The sequence below is a fragment of the Maniola hyperantus genome, chromosome 9, assembly GCF_902806685.2.
Source record: "Maniola hyperantus chromosome 9, iAphHyp1.2, whole genome shotgun sequence".
NCBI classification, from domain to species: Eukaryota; Metazoa; Arthropoda; class Insecta; order Lepidoptera; family Nymphalidae; genus Maniola; species Maniola hyperantus.
In genome coordinates, this window is record NC_048544.1 from 6,840,018 (window position 1) to 6,856,258 (window position 16,241).

At 37.4% G+C, this 16,241-nt stretch overlaps 3 protein-coding genes and 1 long non-coding RNA gene across 4 annotated transcripts in view; 3 read left to right on the forward strand and 1 right to left on the reverse strand.

Moving 5' to 3' along the window:
* LOC138402812 (uncharacterized) overlaps nucleotides 1–16,241 on the reverse strand; it is a 154,120-nt gene that overhangs the window by 46,153 nt on the left and 91,726 nt on the right. The window lies entirely within an intron of this gene.
* On the forward strand, nucleotides 3,362–8,101 carry LOC117984971 (cytochrome P450 6B5-like). Its single transcript, XM_034971647.2, has 2 exons — nucleotides 3,362–4,787; nucleotides 7,807–8,101. The coding sequence occupies exons 1-2, from the start codon at nucleotides 3,404–3,406 to the stop codon at nucleotides 7,974–7,976; spliced, it is 1,554 nt and encodes a 517-aa protein (XP_034827538.1). The 5' UTR covers nucleotides 3,362–3,403; the 3' UTR covers nucleotides 7,977–8,101.
* LOC138402813 (cytochrome P450 6B2-like) lies at nucleotides 9,810–10,786 on the forward strand. The gene has a single exon (XM_069501065.1). The coding sequence runs from the start codon at nucleotides 9,872–9,874 to the stop codon at nucleotides 10,784–10,786; it is 915 nt and encodes a 304-aa protein (XP_069357166.1). The 5' UTR covers nucleotides 9,810–9,871.
* Nucleotides 10,752–11,829, forward strand: LOC117984975 (cytochrome P450 6B4-like). The gene is made up of 2 exons (XM_034971650.2): nucleotides 10,752–11,241; nucleotides 11,543–11,829. Exons 1-2 carry the CDS (start codon nucleotides 10,752–10,754, stop codon nucleotides 11,710–11,712), a joined length of 660 nt encoding a protein of 219 aa, XP_034827541.2. The 3' UTR covers nucleotides 11,713–11,829.

Consider the following 16,241-nt stretch of genomic DNA (forward strand, 5'->3'; position numbering starts at 1 on the left):
ATGAAGGGCACGGCACTCCTACACCATTTTGACTCAGGAACTGTTCCTAATGAAATAATATTGTAAATGCCTAGGATTTTAAAAATCTAAATCCACACAGACATCAGCTAGTAGGTAGATTAATAATTTATTTTTATTTATTTTTTATTTGTACCAAAAACATTTACAGTAAAGGGAAAAAGAGAGCAAAAGTGAACAGGGAAGCACTTATCTATATGAGAGATCTCTACCAGTGACCCTTGACAGTTCGAGAGGTTGTAAACTGTAAAGGGAGTAGAATAGGTACAAAAAGAAGATAGAAATACTCATAATAATATAAAATATAATATATACGTAATAATATGTATTATGATCATAATAATTAATGATTATATACGACGTGACGTAGGCGAAATACCTACCTACTAGTTTGCACTGTGGCCTTGAAGTTATATTGGTATTTAACCTTGAAGTATCAAGCAGATTAACCTCACTGTTCAAGATTTAAGTGGCGTAGGAACACTAATAAAATTTGGCATTTATTTAAACGAGTGGAAAAAAAAACAAATTTTGGGTTTCAAGAAAACTGCTTTTGAAATACTGAAATGTGCGAAAACTTGAAGGCGACAAATATCAGTGTTTAAATATGCGAAAAACAACCTATTTTTACGACAATTTGATACTTAGCACACATTATACTTATTCAAAATTTTGCAATATTTGCAAACTAAGTGAATGAATATTTATGTTCTAATCTAAGCTAACCCAATCAAACGTAACTAGATTTAGGCAAATATAGGAGGGATTTGCTTTTACCAAAAGTAAGATGCATCATGAATTTACTTATAATAACCGGTAAAACCACACGAAGGATTCCGTAATCCGTACCATCGTATAAGCCTTATATACCTTATACTATAAGGTATACCTAACACTTTTATGTAGAACAATGCAATTTAATGACGGACTGTACCATCTATATGTGATTTAATACTTTTTTTTTGTTGAACACATTTTAATGGACTAATTTTTCAGCTATTTTCAAAAGAATAATATCACAATATTATTACCACAAGGCAAAAAAGTATCCCAAAAGATATTTTTATAAAAGGCTTCATGTATTAACTCAAACCGCTTAGCAGTTATTTACTTAGTATCGTGTTCGCCCACTTAGTATTTTTTTCGCACGCTTTACTTTTTTTTTTTTTTAATTGTTCTAGTACATTATCATAGAAAAATGTAAAAATTTACAATCAATACTGGGACTTTATCCGCGTAGATTCAGGCTGATTTATGAGAAAAATCCCGTGGAAACTGATTTTCCTGGATAAAATGTTGCCTCAATTTTAATTTAGTCACTTGAAATTTACAATTACAAGATTAGATTAATTATGTCCCCTTGGTATCAGCTTATTTTACGTATTTATTGTAGTCCATAGATTATCGCCAGATATATTAATTTTTCGCAAACATATTTGAACACCGCTCGCTTTAATATTTATTACCTTATCTCGTTAGCCGTCACCAACGTACCTATTTGTTTTCCGCACGATTTATTATGTCCCATAAAATTTGCATTGTTCGACATTTTCCGTAAAAATACTATGTACCTACTTATTTTCGTCACGTGTGCAGGCTTCATATCCGCTTCTTTAACTATATATAATTGCGCTGTATGTTACAGACCTACCGAGCTACCTACTCTAAATAATTAGTATAAGGCACTAAATTGTGATAAATCCTAAGATTTGCCGGTTACACTCTAGATTTACCGAAATATGGTAAATCTTAGAATCGATAGTAGAAAATAGACTTTTTATCTTTTATTTTTCGCGCATAAAAACATTTTAGAATTTAGCAAAGTATTAGTAACCTCAAATGAAAGTATTAGTAACCACTGCACTAGTTTGGAATAATTTTCCTACCGAGAAAACCAGCAAGAAACTCTGCGGTTGCTCTTTTCAAAGATTTGGACTCTTCGAATCTAAGACAAACGTAATTTTTTTTAATTAGAATGATGTTGTTAGTAGAAACTATTATTTCCTATCCGTGGAAAGAAGTTAGTATAGCGGTCTTCGTCTTTTCGTTTCGTTCTTCGGTCTTTCGTCTTCTGACGAAAGTCTTTATGAGTGTGTCCTACCTGTGATGACGTATGGCGCTTAGACGTGAATACTGATAGTTGGCCTTGTCCACAAGTTCAGAGTCGCTCAGTGTACCATAGGCGGGCTATGTTGGGTATCTTTCTGAGAGACAAGATCCGTAACGAGGAATTCCGTAGGAGAACCAGAGTGACCGACGTAGACCAACGAATTTGCCAGCTGAAGTGGCAGTGGGCAGGCCACGTCTGCCGCAGACCCGATGGCCGCTGGGGCAGACGTGTTCTGGAGTGGAGACCGCATATCAGCAAGCGCAGAAGGTAGCGGGAAGTGGGTGGATGAGGAAGACGGAGGATCGTTTGTGGTGGCGCGCTCTTGGGAAGCTGCCTATGTCCAGCAGTGGACGCAAACAGGCTGATTGATTGATTGATTGACGTAACAGAGAGAGCGCTATACTAACTTCGATACGATAGGGTATAGGTTTAAATATGTTTTTGGTGTTTACGCCATCCATCTATTAACATAGTTTTGGCAAAAAACATTTATATGCAAAAAGTGGATTATTATTTGCCTAATTTAAATACTTGTCGTTAAACTACAAAATGTGACTGAAATTATACATAAGTATACATACAAATTACAGCTTTTGATGCACCCGTTTTTTGGCATAGAGGGACAAACCTGTTCTAAAATACTTTGATAGCCCTCCAAGTTTTTAAGTAAAATTAAAAATATATATCTACTTAAGTTTTTTTTTTGCTCTGATGAAAAGAACTTTTAACGATAACCATAACCTACAGGAAATCTGTTCACTAATTCAGAAGTTATAAGGTTATAGACGGACGGGCCGGACCGTCATGTGAAAATTCACCCAAGAAGAGTCGGAAACTGGCTTTGCTCGGTCAATTAAATCTGGTCACCATGATCATTTAGTTCTTCCACGCGGTCTTGTCTGTCCAACCTTGTGGTCCAAAGTCCAAACCCCTACAATGTGCCTATTGTAAAACGCTAAGCTCATGAATTTGGTCCGGACTCCGGAGTGAGTCGTGCGAGCCTGCGAGGTCGTGTGGATGAAGGCGCGTGGAGGGCGGTGGCGACCGAAGCAGGCTGTATTATATGCACGTTGCATAATTTTTTGTCTGTTTGTCAATACATTATTTATGATTATAGGTAATATTACACTACCATTCAATTAATAATAATTATTATTATCATACAAAGCACAGTTGAAAAATGATAAGCTAAGTCCTACATTGTTATAAATAAAATCTGTAATCAGTATTTTGCAGTGTGGGAGCTCGAACGTGTCTCAACTCTCAACATTCACAATGGTGCTATTCTATATTTTGTCATTTTTTATAACAATAATAATATGTGCCCTACAGTATTTGTTAACGAAAAATCATGATTACTGGAAGAAAAGGAACGTACCACACTTGAAGCCTTCACTATTGTTCGGAAACTATAAGGAAACTATTTTACTTAAAAAACATCAAATATTAGTTACGCATGAAATCTGCGAACAGTTTCCAAACGAGCCATACATAGGAACATTCTTTGGCACGTCCCCAGCGCTTATTATAAAAGATCCCAATTTAATTAAGCAAATTTTTGTGACAGACTTTTACTACTTCAGTGGCAGAGAAGTAAACGATTTTACAGATATGGAACCGATGACTAAGGTTTTATTTTTTTCTGGTGGTGACAAATGGAAAATTCAGCGTCAGAATCTCACACCATTATTTTCTTCAGCTAAATTAAAAGGTATGTTTCATTTAATAAAAAATTGTGCCAATCAGTTTGAATGCTTCCTCGAAGATGAAACGAGGAATTCGCAAATCCTTGACGCAAAAACGTTGCTAGCGAAGTTTACTATAGACGTTATCACCAGCTGCGCATTTGGAATAAATTGCAATACGATGGACAAAAGTGCCGATGCAAGTGCGAATCCTTTTATGGTTCTTGGTGGAAAGATATTTGACTCATCAAACATTGCCGGCATGAAACTTTATTGTAGACAAATGTGGCCTTCAATATTTTATGGTTTAGGATTTACATCATTCGACCCGAGTATAAATACCATTTTTGAGAATATTTTAAGCGGAGTTTTTGAATCAAGAGAGAGTACTCAATCATCTAAGAATGATTTTGTTGATCTAATATTAACCTGGAAGAAGAAAAAAGTGATAACTGGGGATAGTTTAAGTAATATGAAGACTGGCGGCAAGAAGACTATAAGCCTGGAGGTGACAAATGATTTGTTGGTGAGCCAATGTGTAGCAATGTTTGGCGCAGGATTTGAAACTACATCCAGCACTTTAAGTTTCACTTTGTATGAAATTGCCAAGAACCAAGATGTGCAAACAAAAGTGATAAGCGAAGTTGATTCTTATTTTAAGAAAAATGACACAATTGAATACGAGTGTGTCAATGAGTTGCCATACATTGTAGCCTGTATTGAAGAAACTTTACGTCTTCATCCAGTCTTTGGAATCCTTACGCGGGAGGTTATGGATGACTACACCTTACCAACGGGCCTAAGTTTAAAAAAAAAAGATCGCATTCACATATCTGTATATAATTTGCACCATAATCCAGACTATTTCCCAGAACCAGAGGTTTTCCGACCAGAGCGTTTTTACGGGGATGCAAGAAATGATATTAAACCTTTCACCTACTTTTCTTTTGGAGAAGGCCCCAGGGTATGTTTAGGTAAGTGTAAAATACTATTTCATTATTAATACTTACCGGTAATTATATAAATATATTTTTTTAATATATTTATTATATATACGACACTTTCTGTTCTCATTGGTCTTAGGCTTGGCGCCACAATAAACCAGCCTCACCGTTGCCACTGCGGTGACTGCGTTGACGCCTTCGGCCACCATGGGCTCGCCTGTTCGAGAAGCGCTGGACGCTTCTCCCGCCATAGTACCCTTAACGACATCATCCGGAGGTCCCTTGCCACCGCCCATGTGCCAGCTGTACTAGAACCTATTGGTTTGGCACGTAGCGATGGCAAGAGACCTGATGGTATGACGCTCGTACCGTGGAAGATGGGCAGGTCGCTTGTTTGGGATGCAACTTGTGTAGACACTTTAGCTGCATCCCACATTCAGGCGACCTCCTCTATGGCGGGTGCAGCGGCCATCAGCGCCGAACAGGCCAAGAGGCGCAAATATGAAAACCTCGATGGGAGCTTCGTATTCGTGCGTTTTGGTGTGGAGACCTTGGGGCCGTGGGGCCCGGGGGCTCGAGCTCTTTTTGAAGAAATTGCGAAAAGAGTTATCGAGTCAACCGGGGACCCGAGAGCTGGCAGCTACCTTGGTCAAAGAATTAGTTTGGCCATCCAAAGGGGTAATGCTGCCAGCATCTTGCCTCGCTACAATGCCCGTACAATGCCTCGCTGCGGTGGTCTCGACGAGGTTTTAGATTTAATTTAATTTATTTTAGTTTTAATTTAATTTTGTTTTTTTTTTAGATTTAAGTTTATTAATAGTTTAATTACTTCTTTGATAAAAAAAAAATACGAAATGAAATTGATACAGAATATTATATACTTTATTATATTAAAATATTATGTAATAGGTATAAATGTGCCAAACTATGAGCCTTATAAGGAAGCTTATACCAAGTCACTCAACGGGCAATGAATGGAGCTATGTTTGAATTATTTCTGCGTGATTAAAATATCAGAAATGACGAGATGATCAGCGGTAATCGGCAGCCAAGAGATACGTACTGTAGTAGTAGAAATCGTAAAGAGTAAGCAATAAAATTAAGTGATCCCATTGCTGGATTTCACACACATCCCTCGCTATAATATATGCAAATATTTCGAAATTCAAATCATGTATTCAAATTGGGTGCTCTTTTTGTTTGTCAGTTGTTGAATTTGTAATATATAGTGGTGATAAATTATTAGGAACGTAAACCTAAAACTACTAGGGTTCCAAACGCGCCCAGATCCGAGAAAGACCCACAACAACCTCAGAACAGAAACGCATCCTCGAACAACCCTAATGAAAAGGAATTCTAGACTAGGCCATGCACTAATATTATAATATTTAGATTGTAAAATTGTAAAACTATGTGAATTTATAAACAAAACAATGCTAAGGTAAAGTAACTGTGTATCTTAATATAATTATAAGTAAGTAGATTAAGTCGATTAAGAGGTTTTTTTATGCAGATACAAGTTAGCCCATGACTGCAATATCACCTGGTGGTAAGTGATGATGCAGTCTAAGATGAAGCGGGCTAACCTGGAAGACATTATGTCAGTTTTTATTAAACCCATTGCCCCTACACGACATCGTACCGGAACGCTAAATCGCTTAACGGCACGGCTTTTCTGGTAGGGTGGTAACTAGCCACGGCCGAAGCCTCCTACACAATAGCTATTTTAGACTGCATTATCAATAAATCAAACTTTATTATAATTATCATTTATTTAATTCTTATCATTATCCGATGATGCAGCTAAGACTTATCTTACCTACTACATCATAATTATGTTGTCTAGCTGGTTATCACTACTATCACCAGCAGGATATTTTATAGCACAGGAAAATATTTAATTTCTCTGGTAGGTACATTACTTATTAGATAATATAATTATCTTTACTTTTATCACAAAAGTAAACATAATAATCTTGGGTATTATTATGTTTAGTGTAATTTCGAGACATTTTATTATTATTTTATTTTGTTTAGCGAAATCACTAATTTAGATATACAAAAACACACCTAATATCAAGGTATAAAAAACACAAAGAGATAAAAATATGACATAGGAATTATCTGATGTAGACAAATGTATTTTAAAACTCCAAGTATGCAAAGCTCATACATAGATACAATTGTATTTTAAGAAATGAAGACGAAAATGAAATTTGTCTTGTGTGTGTGATATTTATTAGGTGTGTTTTTCTAACTGGGACAGTAAGTATGGACAAATCCAAAACCATAGGAGATACTGGTTTAAAATATCTTGTACGATGGTACGGAACCCTTCGTGTGCGAGTCCGACTCGCACTTGACCGGTTTTTGAAGCTGAAAGTAGAGCTGAAGTTAGGAGCGATATGTGTATACCAAGATATACCAAGAATAATTACTCTCGTAGCGTAATACTCATGAGGGGTATAATGAGGACTTAAGAATTTGTTTAAAACTCCAATGTAACAATTCTCAAACAGCTGAATGCGGAAATGAACTCGTAAAAAACTTTCGTGACCTCGAAGGTCCGTTTCAACGTTTTTCAAGCAGCAGAGACAACGATAGAATCTATGGCACCTGTTTGGTACCTACTACATACTGCAATTGTCATGATATTTTATGTAACTTACGAGTATATTTTTAATTACGATTTATCAAAGCGCTGTATTACCTATCGCATAACGATCCGCGGGGTGATTACGTAAAACATTGCAGTAGCGACAGCCACGCGACAGCAGTAGCAATGCGAGAGTTCATTTGCTGTCTCTCTTCTGCTTCTTCTTATTTTGCTTTGTGGCTATTGCTGTCTCTCTCTAGCCGGACGTTTGACAGCAATGATGGCGAGATTTACGCCTGTCGTGAGATACGTAATCACCTCGCCGCGCCGATCAACATAGTAGCATATTTTCAGCTGTGTTGTGGCTGTGGTCTGTTTGTACTCTGTACCTACTTATAGGTACACATACGGGTAGGGTTGAATGAAAATATGCAAATCTGTTTATTCTTCCAGGTCTTCGCTTCTCCAAGATGCCGATGCACGCTGCTCTTCTTACGATATTCAAGAACTACCGGATAGAACTTGCGGAGGATATGCCTCTTACTATTCCGTTGACAACATTCTCAATCGTCACCACTTCAGCAATCCCTATTAATCTAAGATTTATACCACGCAGGGCTTAAGATGCCATAACGAAACATAAATGTGACAAGAATAGATTTAGCGTATCTACGGCGAATAAACATCTAAATAAAACAAGTGCGAGTCAGTGCGATAATTCAAAAACTATGATGCAAAAAATAAATAAAAATCTGTTTTAAAATGCACAGGTGAAGACCTTTCATACGATACACCACTTGATATAGTTATCCTACTTCAGAAATCGAAAATACTAATTATTAGTTCATGACCACAATTTTTTTTTGTGCGAATTGACTACAAATTCACAGTTTTCAGTTTTTTCCCCGAATGTATAATAATATAAGACCTACCTACCTGCCAAATTTCATGATTCTAGGTCAATGGGGAGTACCCTGTAGGTTTCTTGACAGACAGACAGACAGACAGACAGACAGAGTGATCCTATAAGGGTTCCGTTTTTCCTTTTGAGATACGGAATCCTAAAAATGAACTCATAGCGTTTTAAAAATATGTATTAAAAGCCAAAAGATTATTTCGTGACGTTTTTGGATATAATAAATACTATAGATTAATTATAGTACGCAACAGGTCGAGATGGCAATCGGGCTGGGGACATATGTGACGTGATGTGATGTGATGTGCGGGTGTGCGGGGCACCCCCACCTCATACCCCATTGCCATCTCGATCTGTCGCGTACTATAATTACTGTTTCCGATTAAAATAAAAATAGATATTTGGAGCAGTTCTACGAGTTTTTTTTCTATGATTAATCGTGTTTGTATTTTATATTAAATTCCCAAGAATAGGTACATATATATGCATATTCAAATGTCAAAGTTACTAATAATCTACTAGATGATGCTCGTCAATATAATATTGCAAATAAAACATCTGACTGACGCTAGAGATCAACGAACGTTGCGTAGATAGGCCACTCGGCGTAAATTCCGCGTCGTAGGTGGTATAGATAGGTCGAAGCCGGCATATCTCTAGTAGCTGGCGTACTTTTAAAGTAGCTGGTGTACCTCTAAAGTAGGTACCTCAGTTGGTGGCGTATCTTTGTAGTGACAGTTGTATCTCTAAAGTAGCCGACATACCTATTATAATATTATGTCGAAGCCGACATAGGTATCTCTAAAGTAGCTAAGCTGGCGTACCTTTGAAGTAGCCAGTGTAACTCTAAAGTAGCCAGCTTATACCTACCTCAGTAGCCAGCGTATCTCTGTAGTGACTCTCGTAGGTACTTATCTCGAAAGTAGCCTGGCGTACCTCTATAGTCGTGTCTATAGTTACTGTTGTACCTCTAAATAGGCGTACCTCTAAAATAAGTGGCGTACCTTCACTAAAATTGGTTTAGTGATGATGATGTCCTCCAGGATGGTTGAGTAAGTAGGTATTTAACGCGTAAAGAAGGAACTAACAAACAAACAGGTCGGTCGTATTTTCAATATGAATTGTTTATCATAAAATAGGCCAGACACAAATCGTAGATCATACAATCACTATTTCTAAGATATAGGCTATAGGGATTCAAAAAGTTGAAAAAGTTGTTCTTCATAATATGCATGTCATTTAGTAAGTAGGCTCTTTATTAGATCACTGTCGTAACACAACTTTTTGAACTTTTTGAAATCATCTTAGAAATGTTGATTCTTAGGGAAAAACTGTCTGAGAACTATTTTTATAGATCTACAATATTTTTGTGACCTATTTTATGATAAAACTTACCGTTTAGAAAAATGCAAAAAAAACATGTTTAGCCCTAATGTGAATTATTGTAACCTTGGATGTTTATTTTGAATGGACTATCTGGTCGCACGGTGTTTGTTCTGTGTATTTTATTCGGTGATCTGAGTAAAGAGCGCTAAAAAAAATCTCGTATCGAATCAGAATATTTTGGCTTCGTTGGAGCTCGAACGCTTCACAACATTCACAATGGTGCTGTATTACATTTTTGCGTTTTTTATTACAATAATAATATGTGCCTTACAATATTTGCTAACGAAAAATCATGATCACTGGAAGAAAAGGAAAGTACCGCACTTGAAGCCATCACTACTGTTTGGGAATTATAAGGAAACTATTTTACTAAAAAAACATCAATCATTAGTTGCGCATGAAATCTGCAAACAGTTTCCAAACGAGCCCTACATAGGGACATTCTACGGCACGTCTCCAGCGCTCATTGTTCAGGATCCCAATTTAATTAAACAAGTTTTTGTGACAGACTTTTACTACTTTAGTGGCAGAGAAGTAAACGATTTTAGTCATAAGGAACCGATAACTAACAATATATTTTTCACTGGTGGTGACAAATGGAAAATCCAGCGTCAGAATCTCACACCTTTATATTCTGCAGCTAAAATAAAAGGTATGTTTCATTTAATAAAAGATCGTGCCACTCGGTTCGAGTGCCTTCTCGAAGACGCAACAAGAAATTCGCCATACCTTGACGTAAAATATTTGCTAGCGATGTTTACAATTGACGTTATCACCAGCTGCGCATTTGGAATAAATTGCAATACGATGGACACAAATGCTGATGCAAGTTCGAATCCTTTTATGGTTCTTCGTGAAAAGATATTTGACTCATCGAAAATTGCTGGCATGAAACTTTATTGTAGACAAATGTGGCCTTCATTATTTTATGGTTTAGGATTTACATTATTCGATAAGAATATAAATAATTTTTTTGGGACTATTTTGAGCGGAGTTTTTGAAACGAGAGAAAGTACGCAATCTTCAACATGTGATTTTGTTGATCTAATATTAACCTGGAAGAAGAAAAAGGTGATAACTGGGGACAGTATAAGTAATGAAAAGGACTATAAGCCTGGAAGTGACCAATGACTTATTAGTTAGCCAGTGTGTAGCACTGTTTGCAGCAGGATTTGAAACTACAGCCACCACTTTAAGTTACGTTTTGTATGAAATATCCAAGAATCAAGATGTACAAACAAAAGTGATAAGCGAAGTTGACTCTTATTTTGCGAAAAATTACACAATTGAATACGAGTGTGTCAATGAGTTGCCATATATTGTAGCTTGTATTGAAGAAACGCTGCGTCTTTACCCAGTCATGGGACTCATTACGCGGGAGGTTATGGATGACTACACCTTACCAACAGGCCTGAGTTTACAAAAAGGAGATCGGATTCACGTATCTGTATACAGTTTGCACCATAATCCAGACTATTTTAAAGAACCAGAGGTTTTCCGACCAGAGCGTTTTTACGGGGATGCAAGAAATGATATTAAACCTTTCACCTACTTTCCTTTTGGAGAAGGCGCCAGGATATGTTTAGGTAAAAATAAAATGCTGTTTAGAGTTCCGTACCTGAAGAGTTCCAACGGTACTCCCGTTACGGTACCCTATTACTAAGCCACCGCTGTCCGTCCGTCTGTCCGTCTGTCAGCGGGCTGTACCTATCTCGTGTACCGTAACAGTAATTGAGAGAGAGTTGAAATCTTTTCAGAAAATTTCGAAATGACTACCATGAAAATGAAAAAATAATGAAGTGTTATTTCTTATACGATACGAGTCTGACTCGCACTTGACCGTTTTTTATATATTTAGATACCATACAAATCTGTTTATTCTTCCAGGTCTTCGTTTTTCCAAGATGCCGATGCACGCTGCTCTCCTCACGATATTCAAGAACTATCGAATAGAGCTGGCGGAAGACATGCCTCTTACTCTTCCGTTCACACCGTTCTCGCTCGTCACCACTTCAGCAATTCCAATTAAACTCAAATTTATACCACGCACAGCTTAAGGGTCTATTCATAGTGCGCTCCAAACAACGTACCTATAGTATGCGACAGGTTCAAATGGCAATCGGGGCGGGATCACCTCGCACAGCCGCACATCCCCCGTGCTAACCCGGTGCGGGCAAACGTGGATGACGAGTAGGTGTGCGGAGCGTCCCCCTGCCTCGTACGCCGATTGCCATTTCAACCTGTCGCGGACTATAGCAGGTATGAGGTATGCACGGAGGAGGAAAATTTCTCTCTCTCGTCCGTGCAGGTATGGCACTCATTTATATAGCGTAGGTATTCTAACCAATCAAACTTTTTAGGGTTTCGTAGCCGAAGGGTGCCAACGGGACCCTATTACTAAGCCACCGCTGTCCGTCCGTCGGTACGTCTGTCCCGCTGCCAGACTGACGGACGGACAGGTGAGGCTAGTAAATCCAGTTGGCACCCTTCGGGGGTAGGAACCCTGTTGAAAAATAATAACAGTTTCATTTTGTTTACTAGGCATTAGGTATTTCGTAGTTGGGTAGGCGGCATTATCGGACCACCCAAGTACCTATACCTAACAGATAATATATTATACAACAACATACCTATTTAAAATATTATTATCAAAAACTTACGTGAATTTTTGTTAAAAAAATCCCGATAACGAATTTTATACAGATAACATTATTGACGCTATCGACTGCATAGACTGATTATAATATGATCGACTGTCATGTCGATATTTTGGGGTCATACGGTCAAACTTAATGACGAAAATAGGGTATTTTACCCTTTTTGAAAATTGTTTTAATTTGACCCTAAAGTGATAATAAACCACCAAAAAATTTACAAAAATTTTATTCGATCGATAAGTGCAATAAAAATTCATTTAAAAAATGCGTTTCGAATTTCACCGCGAAAACGTTGCCTGCCATTTTTTTGGGTTCATGAGCCGTGATTACGTAACTTTGAATGTCAGAAAAAGGAATTTTCTTACTGAAAGAGTAGGTACATACATAAAGAAGTACATTTTTGCAATTTAAAATGAGTAACTTACTTACCTTTTCATTGGTATGCTGTGCAGTGCCTGCATGTGGCAATACATACTAGTGTAAAAATACCGAATAAGTTGTGGATTCAAGTGCCAACAGTTAAAAGTAGGAGAAAAACTTGGTTTAAAATTGCGAGTGATCATCGCCCTCCTCATGCAATATGCCAGTATTTAACATACTGGCATATTGCATGATTGCATTACTAAGTAAAATTAGTAATTATTTGTTAATATTATTAATTGGGAATTTAAGAATACTTATGAAAAAAGTTAATAAGTTATAAACGCTGATCGGTCTCAGTAGATATTTTCTAATCATCGTTTTCAGTTATATTCGACCTTAAGTTTTCGCACATTTCATCAGTTTGCTTGAAACTTTAAATTTGAATTTATTTTCACTCGTTTAAATAACTACATGCCTATTTAAATTCCTATTGGGGTATGCTGTAGGTTTTCATCAAAACCTGAGATCAAAATTGTACCCGATTGAAAATTTTAGAATTAGATCGAAATGCCAGCCCTTATAACTGTACTAGTGTTTATTGAACTGTCTAGTTTGTAGTGTGTGGGTATGAGATTGCAATCTCTACCTACTGTCTGAGCCCTAAAACTAATAGCAAAAGTGTAGTTCAAAAACGGTAAAGATTGTTTTCGCCTTATGACTAATAATTCATACATTATCGTCACTGGTTTGTAGAAAAGGCAAACAAGCCATTTTACTTATAAAATTCGAATATATTCGCCCTTTCTACAAACTTTCTAAGCCAGTCTTATTGTACCTAAGCATAGTTTATGATATTACAATATTCAAGATTCAAAATGGATGGTTTTGCAGTTTCTTGTCTGCCAGCCACGAAATAGCTTTTAGCACACTTAGTTACGTTTTATAAAGAAGATTGAAAACATACTGTTGTCTTGTCAATAATGAGTACCTACCTAGCGCATTATTCACCATCCATCCCGGCTGTAGGTAGGTACGTCAGCTCAAGGTCGCGGTGCTGGATGTAGTATACAGACCGTCGTGCACGCATCAGGCGTGGAATAAATTAGTATTTAAACGAGAGAGAGAGAGCACATACGTTACGAAACAACCTCTTAAATGGTAAAATCGGCTGTACAGCAAGTCTATTCACCATCAAGCATGCACGACGCAGAACGACTCTGCTGTACGTCCGCGCTATTCACTGTCTATCTGCACGACGCAGGCGGTGGTGGTGGGGGCGCTCGATGGATGCAAAATTCATCGTGCACATCCAGCAAACAATTAATAATAAGTATCTACGTTCGTCAAGCCTATTCACGGTCTTTTTGCATCGTGCATCGTGCATGGCCTTGGCAGGACGTACAGCAAGATGGATGGTGAATAAAGCGCTTAAGTATTACCGATTTATGCACCAAGATATTTTACAGGCATGGCGGATATATTATTTGTGAATATGCGATAGATAATGGGCACTTAACATAATAATAATGGGCAATGGGATACTTATAATACTAATTTACATAATGGAAATCGTGCCATTGCATCCATTTCTTCCACGCTGGCTTGTGGGTATTGATCTTAGAGAGATCAGTACAATCTGTGATATCTCTTGCCCCCTGAAATCAGTTATGCTTGTTATCGCAGGTAATGAATTCTGGCTGGTAAGTGTTTGCTCTCGAGACAAAACACTGTTCCATTTTAGAGCATTTAATAGGTATGTATCGCCCGCTAGATTGGTTCAAGTAATCAGTTCAAGGTTTTAAGAATTAGGTTTGTAATTGGTGGGGACAAAAAACACGCGAGACTGTTATGATACTGGTGGCTCTCCATACATATACCTACAATGAGATGAGACGTACAGATCTGAACCTCGATACTACATGAGATGTAGATGCAAAGAGATCCATTTCTGGTGTCTCTACATTTTGAAACATGACTGACTGCTTGTTGTTATTTTCGATGTAACTCGGCGCACACTTTTCTACGTGACATAGAGTCCATCTCTTATTTGCCCGGTAAAGTACTGAACTACTATTAGTATTAGATGCGTATTCAATTTGACTTAAATTGAAGCCGAAGTGTTTGCTCTGTCTTCGTACTGCCCTTGACTTAATAAGCAATCACTATTCTATTGCTATTCTATTCTAAAGCAGTGATAGCTTAATCGGAGGTCGGAAGTTCAATCCCGGGCACGCACCTCTAACTTTTTGGAGTTATTTGCGTTTTAAGTAATTAAATATCATTTATGGTGAATGAAAGTATCGCGAGGAAACCTGCATGCTTGAGAGTTCTTTATAATGTTATCAAAGGTGTGTGAAGTCTGCTAATCTGCACTTGGCCAGCGTGGTAGACTATGGCCAAAACCCTTCCCACTCTGAGAGGAGCATCGTGCTCTGTAGTGAGCCGGCGATGGATTGATCATGATGTTGACTATTCTATTATGAGCTTGGAGGAGTAGGTACGTGTGCATGCTGCAGTTGATATTTAGCTGCATATATCGCAAATATTTCAAGATGCTAGCTTCGCAACAAAAACGGTTAAACAAATGGACCTGAAAAGTTAGCAGACAGATAGACGCACTTTCGCATTAATAATATTACGTAGGTATGGAAGTATGGATTTGCGGAGTGGTGAGTTAGAAAATAAAAAACCGGTCAAGTGCAAGTTGGACTCGCACACGAAGGGTGCCATAATTCCTCCAAGAAATAACACTTTTTAAGCCACTCTTTAGGCTATTTTTCCCGTAAAATAAAAGACTCCCACGGAAATTTGAAAGGCCCATCCGTTTATTATATAAAATTTTGTACAGAGATAGCTTGCATCCCGGAAAACAAAAGAGTACCCACGGGATTTATAAAAACCTAAACCTAAAGGCGAAGTTACGGGCATCATCTAGTAAGTACCTACTTCCTAGTTAAAACTGAAGTGGCCGCTCTAAGTACCAGGATCCTACTAATTTGGCCTATTGTCCTTTCCACAATTTGACAGAGTTCCAACTTTCAACACAGAACCTGCCAAAACTTCTTTACATTCCTTTTGGCAGTTGAAAAAACGGGCCTAATTGATGATTAGGGTAATCATCAATCACTACCCATATTGTCATAAATGCGAAAATATGTTTGTTTGTTAGGGTATCATATAAAAGGGCTCAAAACAGTTTTATATTTATTTTTATTCATCATAGTTTTTGAATTATCGTGCAAAATGTGCATTTCAAAACAGTTTTATATTTATTTTTATTCATCATAGTTTTTGAATTATCGTGCAAAATGTCGAAAAAATACGACTGTAGTAATAACCCTCGTTGCGCGACAGGGTGCGTAAACTTAGAACAAAAAGTAGGGAAATGTATTGCGTACTATACTGCAAAATTACATAGTACGCAAAATTCTGGGTTGTTACTTATTTAACAAGTATTTTTAATTTAGCAGTATTATAATCAAGTAATTCAAAAATTCAAGTTCAGAGGGCAGTAGTGCTGCGTATGTTTTCCAATGTCGTCAATAGATGGCGGTATGTCTCATACC

Bases quoted from the DNA above. Each gene is read 5' to 3' on its own strand.
- LOC117984971 (XM_034971647.2), top strand. From the start codon at position 3,404: ATGGTGCTATTCTATATTTTGTCATTTTTTATAACAATAATAATATGT. The intron at 4,788-7,806 runs GTAAGTGTAAAA...TTATTCTTCCAG, and splicing joins AGGCCCCAGGGTATGTTTAG to GTCTTCGCTTCTCCAAGATG.
- LOC138402813 (XM_069501065.1), top strand. From the start codon at position 9,872: ATGGTGCTGTATTACATTTTTGCGTTTTTTATTACAATAATAATATGT.
- LOC117984975 (XM_034971650.2), top strand. From the start codon at position 10,752: ATGAAAAGGACTATAAGCCTGGAAGTGACCAATGACTTATTAGTTAGC. The intron at 11,242-11,542 runs GTAAAAATAAAA...TTATTCTTCCAG, and splicing joins AGGCGCCAGGATATGTTTAG to GTCTTCGTTTTTCCAAGATG.